This window comes from Pipistrellus hanaki, assembly GCF_964339955.1.
Source record: "Pipistrellus hanaki genome assembly, chromosome: 3".
Classification (NCBI taxonomy): domain Eukaryota; kingdom Metazoa; phylum Chordata; class Mammalia; order Chiroptera; family Vespertilionidae; genus Pipistrellus; species Pipistrellus hanaki.
This window is the reverse complement of record NC_140505.1, coordinates 83,636,860-83,649,488: the sequence shown is the minus strand read 5'-3', so window position 1 is coordinate 83,649,488 and position 12,629 is coordinate 83,636,860. Positions and strand designations below refer to the sequence as shown.

Sequence of the window (12,629 nt, the reverse complement as noted above, 5' to 3'; positions counted from 1 at the left end):
TTCTGCAATCAACCTGAGACAGACATGTTCTTTTTTTACTCATTCTGTTCAATCTGCTTTATTTTAATCATGCAAACACCCTTTTGAACTTCTCCATCCCAAAATGACACTACTTGATAAATCTAGGAGGAAAAAAACACACACATTTTCTTTCCTTATGCACATACTAGAGGCCCAGTGCACAAAATTCATGCACAGGTAGGATCCCTAGCAGCTGTTGGTTGCTGGCCAGGGCCTTCATTCTGGGCTTCCCCATAGAGGTCAGTGCACGTCATAGCAAGTGGTCAAACTCCCAGTTGGTCGAACTCCTGAGGGGACACTTTGCATATTTGGTTTATATATATATATATATATATATATATATATATATATATATATATATATATATATAGGTTGGTGTAATACTTTTTAACAGGCTCAATATTATGCTTCTTTATATTTATTACTAGTCATCATTTGTGTTGTTGTTACAAGCCATTCATGTCACCTTTAATACAATGCAGCATGTATATTTCTAAAAACAAAGACATTATATCTATATTATAACTCTTCCTACTCATCCTAAAAACAAATTTGTTCATTATCTCCCAACCCTCTCCAAGTAGAATGAAAACTGTAAGAATGGATATGGGGATTCTCCATTGGTCACTGCTGTATGCCTGGTGCCTAGAACAGTGCCTAGCACTCAGTGGTGCTTGGTGGGTATTTATGGAATGAATGCTATTTTACTGAATCCCCAGATTCTGCTCCTTTCCACCTTTTCCCTGCTTAATAGGAATATAGTAAAAAATGTAAATACTAAAGTGAAATTGTCCAAGTCCAATCACCAGTTCACCATCTAAATTGGGGGATGATCTTGAGCATATTACTTGACTTCTCCTAATAGAAATCTCCCCTGCTGTAAATGATGCTATGAATAGGCTTCCAGAGAGGACTAAGAGGAATAATGCAGATAGCACAGTGCACACACAAATGCTGATCACGGCTCATTGCTCACACTTCTCCCATTCAGCCAGTGTCACCTGCATCACCAAACCTGAGTGCATCAGCCTTTCTTCCTCCCTCTCACCTGCAAAAAGACCAGACCCTGACAACAAAACTACTTTAAATCAAAACGAGTAACTCAACAGGCTCAAAGTGAGAGTCCGAGTTCTTTCCCTATGAAAAATGTGTTTGCATTTGAATGACTTACTTTAGACATCTACTGAGTGGCCCAGAGCCTCTATGTTGCTGTGTTTACATCTTCTATTCAGATGAGCTGCATGGTCCAAGAGTGCAGAAAGCTGTACTCTGCATAGGTGGCTGCCAGAAGAGGTACTTTTACAAGGTAGAAACCAAATGGCCTGCATTGTACAACTGGACAGTGAGGAAAATATTTCTATGTCACTCCTATCTTATAAAATTTTTCAAAAAGTACACTTTAATCTTAGGTCTTTAGGACCTTCATATGCCATTCTGATTTTAAGAGATATTCTGTAGACTAAATATTAATCTAGGAGGAACCACTATCTTTATTGTATATGCTACTACTCATACTATCCATTCACACAGTGCAAACTGAAGGCAATTTTAACTCTTGCTTTATTTTGATTTTTGTTCTTCCAAATAAGGAAAAGTGCTCAGTAAAGGTCTTTAGAACAAAGGACAGAATAGAATACATTTGGTTTTCAGACTCATCAAGAAAAAAAAAAAAAATGTCTCAGATAAATTAGAAATTAAGGAGATAAATAATTGACACCAGAGAAATACAAAGGATTATAAGAAAAAATACAAATAAGTATGTATCAATAAATTGGACAATGTGGAAGAAATGGGTAAATTCCTCAAAACAAACAATCTTCCAAGACTGAATCAAGAAGAAACGGAAAATCTGAACAGACTGATGACTACCAAAGAAATCAAATCAGTAATAAAAAAAAAACTCCCAACAAATTAAAGTCCTGGACCAGATGCCTTCACAGGTGAAATTTACCAAACCTCAAAGATGAGTTAACATCTATCCTTCTCAAACTACTCAAAAACAATTCAAGTGAAGGGAAGACTCCCAAAATCATCTTATGAGGTCACCATTACCCTGATTCCAAAATCGTACAAAGATCCTATATAATAAAAGCTTCATATGATAAGTGTCCCATCATCTGGTTGGCTGTTCAACCAAAGTGTATATGCTAATGATATGCTAAGGCCCCTCAACCGCTCACTATGACATGTACTGACCACCAGAGGGCAGACACTCTGAATGGTAGGAGTTGCTGGGGTCTGGTGCATCGGGACTGAGCGACATGGGACGGACCCACCCTGGAGCGCTTCATGGTCCCTCCCCGCCCTGATCATGCATGGGTGGGGTCCCTCGACCTGGCCTGTGCCCTCTCACAATTTGGGACCCCCTCAGGGGATGTCAGAGAGCGGTTTCAGCCCAATCCCACAGGCCAGGCCGAGGAACCCCACTGGTGCATGAATTCATATACCGGGCCTCTAATATTACAAAAAAAGAAAATTATAGGCCAATATCCCTGGTGAAGATAGATTATAAAATCCTCAACAAAATATTAGCAAACCAAATTCAGCAATATATTTAAAAGGATCATACATCATGATTATGTGAGATTTAGTCATGGGATGCAAGTTTGGTTCAATATCTACAAATCAATTAACGTATACTCCCCCTAAACAAAATGAAAGACAAAAAGCACATGATTATATCAATAGAAGCAGAAAAAGCATTTGACAAAATCCAGTATTCATTTATGATAAAGACTCTCAGCCAAGTGGGGATAAAAAAAGGCCATATATAACAAACCCACAGTTAACATGATACTCAACAGGAAAAGCTAAAAGCTTTTACCTTAAGATCAGGAACAAGAAAAGGATGTCCACTTTCACCATTTTTATTCAACATAGTATTGGAAGTCCTAGTCACAGCAATCAGACAATAAAAAATAAAAAATAAAAGGCATCCCATAATACCCAAAACACTTAATTTTAAAAGAAGTATGTGCATTATGTTCACTGCAGCATTATTTACATTAGCAAACCAAAGTGCTCATAGGGTGCAACAGATGATTAGATAAAGAAGATATGGTACATATATACAAATCAATTTTACTAAGCCATAAAAAAGAATGAAATCTGACCATTTGTGAGATTGAGCTAGAGGATATAATGCTAAGTGAAATAAGTCAGACAGAGAAACACATGTGACTTCACTTATATATAGAATCTAAAGAATATAATACACAAAACAAAAACAGCCTCAGATACTGAGAACAAACTGATGGTTGCCAGATGGGAGGGGGGTTTTGGTTTAGGTGACAAGGGTGAAGGGATTAAGAAGTACAAATTGGTAATTACAAAATAGTCACAGAGATGTAAAGTACTGCATAGGAAATATAGCCAAGAACATTGTAATAACTGCGTATGGTGCCAGGTGGGTACTAGACTTTATAGATTATGTAAATGTCTAACCACGATGCTGTACACCTGAAACTAATATAAAATGATACCAAGTGTTGCCCTAGCTGGTTTGGCTCAGTGGATAGGGCATCAGACTCTGGACTGAAGGGTCCCAGGTTTGATTCTGGTCAAGGGTCCATGCCTGGGTTGCAGGCTCAATCCCCAGTAGGGGGTGTGCAGGAGGCAGCCAATCAATGATTCTCTCTCCCTTCCTCTCTGAAATCAATAAAAACATATTTTAAAATAATAATAATACTTTGAGAAATAAAAAGCAATATATACGTGTACATATATGGCATATATATATATATATATATATATATATATATATATTACTACACATTTGGTTTACACCCAACTGTAGACCTGAGGCAAAAATATTTTGCAGAAGCAAATCTTTAACATGTTCAGATATTCACATATAAATATTCTTTTTTTTTAATATATTTTTATTGATTTTGTACAGAGAGGAAGGGAGAGAGACAGAGAGTTAGAAACATCGATGAGAGAGAGTCATCGATCAGCTGCCTCTTGCACACTCCCTACCGGGGATATGCCCGCAACCAAGGTACATGCCCTTGACAGGAACCGAACCCGGGACCTCTCAGTCCCCAAGCCGACGCTCTATCCATTGAGCCAAACCGGTTTCAGCCACATATAAATATTCTTAATCTTTATTGGATTGTGGTAAATTTCTACAAACTACTATTATTAATATTGAATTTTTTATGTGAGTTACCATGAAGCCTCTTAGTTTAACTCATTAGAATTTTCTGAGGATTGAAACACATGCAAATGAGGTTCACAATTAAAAACTTGTAAAACTCACAACCTAAGCTCACCACAAGCAAGCAAAAAAGAAATACAGGAATATTTGTAAGCATTTACCACACATAGCCAGTTCTTAATGTAAAGATGTTGTCCCTGCTTTTAAAAGCATAGGTTTTCTCAAAGAAATGCCAACACAACAGTTTACGGCAGCATAACTGAAGTAGAGGAACAACTTTCAAACCGCCTACTGAAGGTACAAGCACATGCTTATTATTATTGGTCATGCCAGCTCCATTTTCTGCAGTCATAATTAACCCTTCCATAGTTCGTGTACACTCTATGGCAAAAAAGTAGAACTTAACAGATTTTTTTCAAGTTAATGATTCAGGCAATTCTTGGAATAACTTCCACTTGAGAAAATGTAACTAAGAGATCCTATCAAGAGACTCCCCAGCTGTTGACAGCTCAACTCTGGAAATTCCCTCCTTTTTTGCCTATTCCCGACTGTCCCTAAATCCAAATTACAAAGTTTAATGACCCTGAAGAGCCCTGTTTGCCTCCACTGAGCTCAGAATTCTGTCTAACTATTCACTGGGACTCTCCATAGATGTTTATTGAATTAAAGGGAGAAAAAAAGGGCACTGGAAACCTAGCTCCAAAAGCCCAGTGCTTGTTCGCCTGAAGGAACCGCTTTCCCCACAAGAGGAAACGGGATATCTGGAGCTGAGAGTCCCTCCTGAACCCAGGGGTCCTAACCCTGGGCTCAGAGGTGATGACAGCCAGGTCTGGGCAGCGGTTCCCGAACGGGCACTGGGAACTGGTGGGCTGGGCGCCTGCCAAGATGGAAACACTCCCGCAGGGAGCTGAGCCTGATGGTAGGAAACCAAGTCAGTTCTGTGGGGATCCCAAGGCCCCAGTCGCGTTCACCGCCCCATTCCTGTTTATAGATCCCAGCCCAGGAACTCCGACGACCAAAGAGAGAGCAGAGGTCTCGAAGTATGTCAACACATGACATAACTTGAAAAAGCTGGCTGCTCATTGGCGCGAGTTATAACTTGCCTGGCTCACACAGGAAAACAGGCTCGCTTTAATTACTTTTCTTTTAATATGCTCTGCAGCGAAGATCGCGTTACAGAAACCTAGGTGGCTCGGGCGGTGGGAGCCGCACCGCGGGCGGCTCGCCGAGGGCCGGAATCAGAGCCGGTCCCCCGCGCGGGGACCGCGGACTCGGATTCACGGCAATCGCGGCGGCTCCGTCGGCGCGTCCGCAGGAAGAGGAAGCCCGGCGCCTCCGCCCGCAGCACCCGGCGGCCCGGCCCGAGGGCCCGCGGCACCGCGCGACGTCCGCGGGTCGGCGGAGGGCGGCCACCTTTGTCTGGGCTTCCCCCCGGGAGGGCGACGCCTCCCCGCCCGCAGGGCTCGCCCGGCTCCCCGGCGCGGACGCGGCGCTCGGGTTCCCGGTCCCAGCGCCGAGCCCCCCACCCCCACCCCCACTGCGCCTCCGCAGTGCACCCCAAGCCCAGCCTGGCGACCACGGCCCTGGCGCGGCCGCCCCGGTGCGGAAGCCGGCGACCAAAACGCAAGCCGGCTCCCCCGGGTGCTCCGCCCGCCGCCGGGCAGGGCGGGGTCCCCGCGCCCCTCCTCGGAGGAGCCCCGGCGGCGGCGGACCCCGGCGAGGCGGCAGCTCCATCGGCGCCGGTCCGGGAGGCATGACAGCAGGCGGCACCCACCCGCCGGCCGCCCCCGGCCTCGCTCACCTGCCCGCACCGTGTCCGAGAGGTCGTGCCCGGGCGCCGCGGTCCGGGGGAACTCCTTCAGTTTCCGGGCGCTGAGGTTCAGGCCCCCCGAGTGCGCGGCTTCCTCCAGCGCGCGCTCCAGCCCCCGGGCCAAGGGCAGGTTGAAGCCGCCGCCGCCCGCAGCCCCGCCGCCGGCCCCGGGCCCTCCGAGGTGCTGGTGGTGCTGGTGGTGGTGCTGGTGGTGGGGGTGGTGGGGATGGTGATGGGGGTGCAGAGTAGACGCCGAGAGGGCAGGGACGAAAGGTTGGGGTTCGCTTCCCGGCGTCGCCATCTTCACACGGCCCCCGCCCCCACCCGCTCGTCGCTCAGCGGGGGGTCGCGGCTTCGCCCCGAGACGGGAGGCGCCGGTGCCGAGTCCCCGCGGGGTCCGCGCCGGGAGCCGGGGCGCGGGAGGCGGCGCGGCGGGCGCAGAGCGGGGCGGACGGAGCGGCGGCGGCGGCCCGGCGGTTCCTGTCCCGGGGAGGCGGCGGCGGCGGCGGCGGCGCGCATGTGTCTCCGCCCCCCGCGCCCTCCCGCCTCCCGCTGCTCCCTCCCCCGCCCGAGCTGTCAGCGCGGCCCGAGACTTCCCACCGGCGGCCCCGGCCCCGCTGCTCCGGCCCCGCAGTCCCGGGCCGGAGGAGAGTGAGCGCCTGTGCAGGTCATTGTCATTGTCACTTAGACCCCAACTCCTCTGGCTTGCTTTTTGCCGCCCGGCGGCAGTGTCGGGATAGGGGACAAAAGATTTTAGAGGTCTGAGAGGACCGGGACCGGCAATGAATGTGCACTGAAATACAGTGAGGTCACGGGGAGCTGGGAGGTTATCTGAGTTGTGCGAATTATTCCGGCTCTTTGACCCAGAGTCCATCCGGAGACCGTTTTCCACGGCGCTGTTAGGCCAACAGGCAACCCCTGGCATTTGAGTTCCTACAGTGAGCCAGGCTCTGGTCTAGGTGGTCTACATCTCATTAATTCAGGTGCCCCAGGAACAGAAGAAAAATGGGTGTTTCTCCTCCCCTCCCCCCAATCTACAGAGGAAATTAAGAAATTTGTATAAGGTAACCCAGACACTTAGAAGTGGATCTGAATTCCAGCTTGCAGCCCTGAGTGTATGATTGCCCTCCTGCCTGTATACTCCCAGGCCCCACCAGGGGTAGGGAACCTTTTTTTGTGCCAAGGGCCATTAGATATTTATAACATGACTCGGGGCCGTACAAAATTATCAACTTAAAAATTAGTCTGCTATATTTGGTCAAACATTTAATGAACTTATCCCTAATGTCTTGGCAGAGCCAGGCCAAATGATTTCACTGGCCTACTCTCCCCCCCTCCCCTCCTCCCCCCTCCCCTCCTCCCCCCCTCCCCCAGACATTCCCCATCCCTGCAGGGAGGACAGGTTTCCTGAGTGATGATAGAAAACTGCAGACCCAGTAACGAAAGACTTTCAAAATGAGGGCAGTTTTTATGGTGGATACATTGTCACATGAGGGGGAACAGCTGCCTATGGCTGACTGAGCCCCAGAATTGGAAGGTGCAGGGAGAGGTTAGAGAGCCAGTGATCCCAGCAAGCCAATAACACAGCTACAGGTTGCGTCTGTGCACAGATACATTAATGTTCTCCTGCATCTCCTTTTCCTTGACCTGTGGAGCACGGAAACTGACATGTCTGCTTGCAAACAAATTCACGTTTGCTCAGATCAAGGCTGGCACACACAGACCAGCTAGAAGGTTGATCAAGTTTCAGCTCCAACTCCCTAGGGCAGTGATTTTTATTTTTATTTATTTATTTTTGCCTTGTAATCATTTATTCGTTTATTATTAATATTGCTTTAATTCTTTATTGTTTAAAGTATTACATATAGTGTTACATATGTTTTCCCACACACACCCCATTGACCTCTCCCCAGCCACCCCCATCCCCTTAGTGTCTGGTTCCATTGGTTATGCTTATATGCATGCATGCAAGTCCTTTGGTTGATCTCTTACCACCACCACCACCACCACCACCCCACCCAACCCCGCCTTCCCTCTGAAGTTTGGCAGTCTGTTCAATGCTTCTCTGTCTTGATCTATTTTTGTTCACAAGTTTATGTTGTTCATTATGTTCCACAAATGAGTGAGATCATGTGATATTTATATTTCTCTGACTGGCTTATTTCACTTAGCATAATGCTCTCTAAGTCCATCCATACTGTTGCAAGTGATAAGAGTTCTTTCTTTTTTACAGCTGCATAGTATTACATTGTGTAGATGTACTACAGGTTTTTAATCCACTCATCTGCTGATGGGCACTTTGGCTATTTCCAAATCTTGGCCATTGTAAATTGTGCTGCTATGAACATAGGGGTTCATATGTTCTTTCTGATTGGAGTTTATGATTTCTTGGGGTATATTCCTAGAAGTGGTATTACTGGGTCAAATGGCAGTTCCATTTTTAACTTTTTTAAGGAAACTCCATACTGTTCTCCACAGTGGCTGCACCAGTCTGCATTCCCACTAACAGTGCATGAAGGTTCCTTTTTCTCTGCATCCTCGCCAGCACTTGTTGTTTGTCAATTTGTTGATAATAGCCATTCTGACAGGTGTGAAATGGCACCTCACTGTTGTTTTGATTTGCATCTCTGGGATGATTAGTGACTTTGAGCATGTTTTCATATGTTTCTTGGCCTTCTGTATGTCCACTTTCAAAAGGTGTCTATTTAAGTCCTTTGCCTGTTTTTTATTGGATTATTTATCTTCCTTTTGCTAGGATGTATGAGTTTCCTACCAACTTTGGAGACTAGGCCTCTAGGGCAGTGATTTTTAACTGTTGTGCCCTAAGAAGTTTTAAAACGTGCAATACCTGATTAGTCAGAGGCACTGACCTCTTTTCCCTTATATTATCAATAAAATTTTAAAAATTACAACAGCCAGCATAAGAATAGCTGTCTGTTATGAATGAATCAAAATTATACCTATTTTTTTTGTCAGATTGGCAAAAAATATATTTTTTGGTGTGCCACAGAATTTTATAATTAGTTTATGTGCCATGAGATGAAAATGGTTGAAAAGTCACTGCTCTGGGGCCTTTATTTGTGCTCTATACCCAAAGCTTGACTTTCGTTGTAAATTACTTGGCTAGGGGAAATGAAGATGTGGGTCAAGTAGAAAATATACAACCCAGGGAGTAGGGGAGCCTGTCTTTTAAGTGGTGATGCAGAAAGATGATGGTCCAAGCAGAAGTCTGGAACTTGTGACTTCGTGAACTCTGCACTAAGGGATGGCATGATTTTTGTCACTTGCATTGACTGTGTGCATAGTTGCACTTGCTCCTGCCAGATTCTAGGCTGAATGAAAGTCTAATCTCGGAGGAGACAAGCGCCACCTGCTGGAATCTCTTTCCAAACCTCCTCCTCTCTCACTAATCCCTTTTTTTCACTCAGCCTCTCAGTCTTTAAAAAAAAAAAAAAAAAAACAGGCTTAATGGTAATGATGACTATAATAACAAATGAAAGTTTACTTACATAACTTATAAGAAATAAGCTACCTTCCCCTTTCTTCTCTGTTTTTTTTTTTTTTTTTTTTTTTTTTTTTTTTTTTTTTTTCCCCCAAAAGGGAAGTGAGAAACAAAGAGAGACAGAAAATTTGTTCAAATGAAAACCTTCAGCTAAAGCCAGGTGGTAGTTTTGTGAGCTGTTTGTAAGGTGTAGCTGAATAAGTCTGTCAGACTGCAGTTGTAGTTCAGACCACAAATTGTGGTGATGCATTATATAGGACATAATGTTTTTCTAAAAACAGACCACCAATACTTTTTCAGAGGAAATAATGGAAGGTGAGGACATGCTTTTTAACAAACATTCAGTTAAATATATTAAGTTGACCCAATCAATATATAATAGCTTGCTTTACCTTCTACAGATTACTAAAGAATGAAGTCCTTGAGAGAGTGACCTGTTCATCTTTACTACTGCCTCTCCCCATTTCAAAATCTAGAGAAGTACACTGTACACAATGAATATTTGTAATTAAGCATTGTACAATAGACCAAGTATTCTACATGTTGTCATTTGTTGCTATAACTTTCAAATGAGGACCCTGAATAAAGGAGTTTTTCCTTAAAATGAAGGAGAATATTTGATCCATGAAACTGATTTCAGTTATTTCTAAATATTCAAGAAACTCAACAAGCCATTTTTGTTGTCTTGCTTCTTCACTTTATTTTTTTCAATAAGATGGACATCTCTGTGTGTGTGTTTTTTAATACCCTTTTACTTCTTCTGAATAAGTACCCTCTTCTTGCTCCACCCTCCCTACTCTATACATATAGTCATCTGGGAGCAGTCATGGTACATTGACCAAACTGGCTGTCTTGGTTGGTCCAGAAATGGACTTCTAACAGATCACCCAGAGGATCCTGATGGTTTTCAGACCCTAGATTCTGACCATTCCTGACTCATTTCTTGGTTGCTATGAGATATCCAGTATATTTATAATACATTCTGATGTTTGCTTAAGTCAATTTTATTTATTTTTCCGTCAATGCAACCAAGAGTTCTAAATAACATATTCAATTTACCATATTTTGACCTTCATTTCCCCTTGTTTTCCTATATAGGCTCATTTTGGAATGTCCAAAAAATCTTTTTTTTTTTTTAATTTTCTCACATTTATTTATATCTCCAAGAATGGACAAACCCGTGAGCATGACCTTCTGACCTACAAACTGAGTGTGAAACAACTGATTGTTGGTGTTAACAAAATTGATTCCACTGAGCTGCCCTATAGCCAGAAGAGATACAAGGAAATTATAAAGAATTCAACACCTACATTAAGAAAATTGTCCGTGACCCTAACACAGTAGCATTCATGCCAATTTCTGGTTGGAATGATGAGAACATGCTAGAGCCAAGTGCTAGCATGCCTTGGATGGAAAGTCACCGTAAAGATGGCAATGTCAGTGGAACCACGCTGCTTGAATTGCTTTCTACCACCAACTCGTCCAACTGACAAGCCCCTGTGTCTGCCCCTCCAGGATGTCTACAAAATCGGTGATGTTAATACCGTCCCTGTGGGCGGAGGGGAGACTGGTGTTCTCAAACCTGGCATGGTGGTCACCTTTCTCTAGTAAACATTACAACTGAAGTAAATTCTGTTGAAATGCACCATGAAGCTGTGAGTGAAGCTCTTCCGGGGGACAATGTGGGCTTCAATGTCAATAACGTGTCTGTCAAAGATGTTTGTCGTGGCAATGTGGCTGGTGACAGCAAAAATGATCCACCAATGGAAGCAGCTGGCTTCACAGCTTAGGTGATTATTCTGAACTTTAGGACCTAAAGCCTCCAGGCCAAATCAGTGCTGGATGTGCACCTGTGCTGGATTGTCACACGGCTCATATTGGCTGCAAATTTTCTGAGCTGAAAAGATTGATTGTCGTTCTGGGAAGAAGCTGGAAGAGGGCCCTAAGTGTTTGAAATCTGGTGATGCTGCCATGGTCAATATGGTTCCTGGCAAGGCCATGTGTCCTGACAGCTTCTCTGACTGCCCTCCTCTGGGCTGTTTTGCTATTTGTAACACGAGACAGACAGCTGCTGTGGGTGTCATCAAAGCGGTGGACAAGAAGGCAGCTGGAGCTGGCAAAGTCACCAAGTCTGCCCAGAAAGCTCAGAAGGCTAAATGAATATTATCCCCTGTACCTGCCACACCAGACTTAGTCAGTGGTGGATGAACGGTCTCAGAACTGTTTATCTCACTTGGCCAATTAAGTTTAATAGTAAAAGACTGGTTAATGACTACAATGCATCATAAAACTCTCAGAAGGAAAGGAGAATGTTTTGTGGACTATTTGTGGGGTGTTTTTGTTGTTGTTGGTTTTTTGTGTTTGTGTGTGTGTGTGTGTTATTAGTTTTTAAAATCAATACTTTTTAATGGAAATGACTTGACCAAAAATCTCTCACACAATTCTGAGATCCAGTCAAACAAAGTTTAATGAGAAGAAAAAAGATGGTATGCTGAAATGTATACCATCTGCTGAGAGCAGAATTTGAAGTAGGATATAGGGAGATTATGAACATTTTTAAACTTAAAAAACAACAACTCCATTGTAATTAGAAATATTCCATCTTTGACTTTCAGCCCTAACTAGCAAATTACCCTATTACTGAATTCTATTGAATAGATTCTGCCTACAACTGATGTTTTTCCTCTTGGGTCTTTCTCATTTGTTTATAGTCCAGTGGATTTGCAAAATCCAACATGTCTAAAAACATATAGCTTGGTGTTTAAGATTTTAAAAAGTAATAAACTTGCTTCTAATAAAAGACCAGTCCTCTTCTAAAATCTCTTTGTAGACAGGGCCACATCTCAGTTTATTCATAGCCGCCATGACCTCAGCTGGGGAGGCCTCAGGAATCTTGTCCAAACTTCCTCATTCTTCAGGTTGAGAAACTGAAATAAATGTATGAAGGTGAATTACCCAATGTTAGTCAGCTGGCCAGTGCAGAATGATGACTAGAACTCAGGTCTCCATTTCCTATCTATTGTGTTCTCCTTATCCCTCATAAGAACAGAAATCACGGACTATGCCAAAGCCTGCCATATTTGGACATCCTGTCCTCCTATCAGTGTAATTCATTTGCTTTTTCCTGGGTATGAATT

At 44.0% G+C, this 12,629-nt stretch overlaps 1 protein-coding gene and 1 pseudogene across 8 annotated transcripts in view; one reads left to right on the top strand and one right to left on the bottom strand.

The window, feature by feature from the left end:
- The window catches only part of LRCH1 (leucine rich repeats and calponin homology domain containing 1), a 189,535-nt gene extending 183,018 nt beyond the window's left edge, over positions 1-6,517 (bottom strand). For 3 of the 7 annotated variants that reach the window (XM_084879338.1, XM_084879339.1, XM_084879337.1), the window contains exon 1: positions 5,982-6,516. In XM_084879338.1, the coding sequence (XP_084735464.1) occupies positions 5,982-6,291 (310 nt within the window). In that variant the 5' untranslated portion in view covers positions 6,292-6,516. Of the gene's footprint in view, positions 1-5,981 lie in introns of all 7 variants that reach the window. The other 4 variants (XM_084879336.1, XM_084879340.1, XM_084879341.1 and 1 more) reach the window with 3 other exon arrangements.
- Positions 6,518-9,620: 3,103 nt separating this feature from the next.
- On the top strand, positions 9,621-12,221 carry LOC311619073 (elongation factor 1-alpha 1-like; annotated as a pseudogene). Its single transcript has one exon. The product of its transcript is annotated as an elongation factor 1-alpha 1-like (transcript).
- The last annotated feature ends 408 nt before the right edge of the window (positions 12,222-12,629 follow it).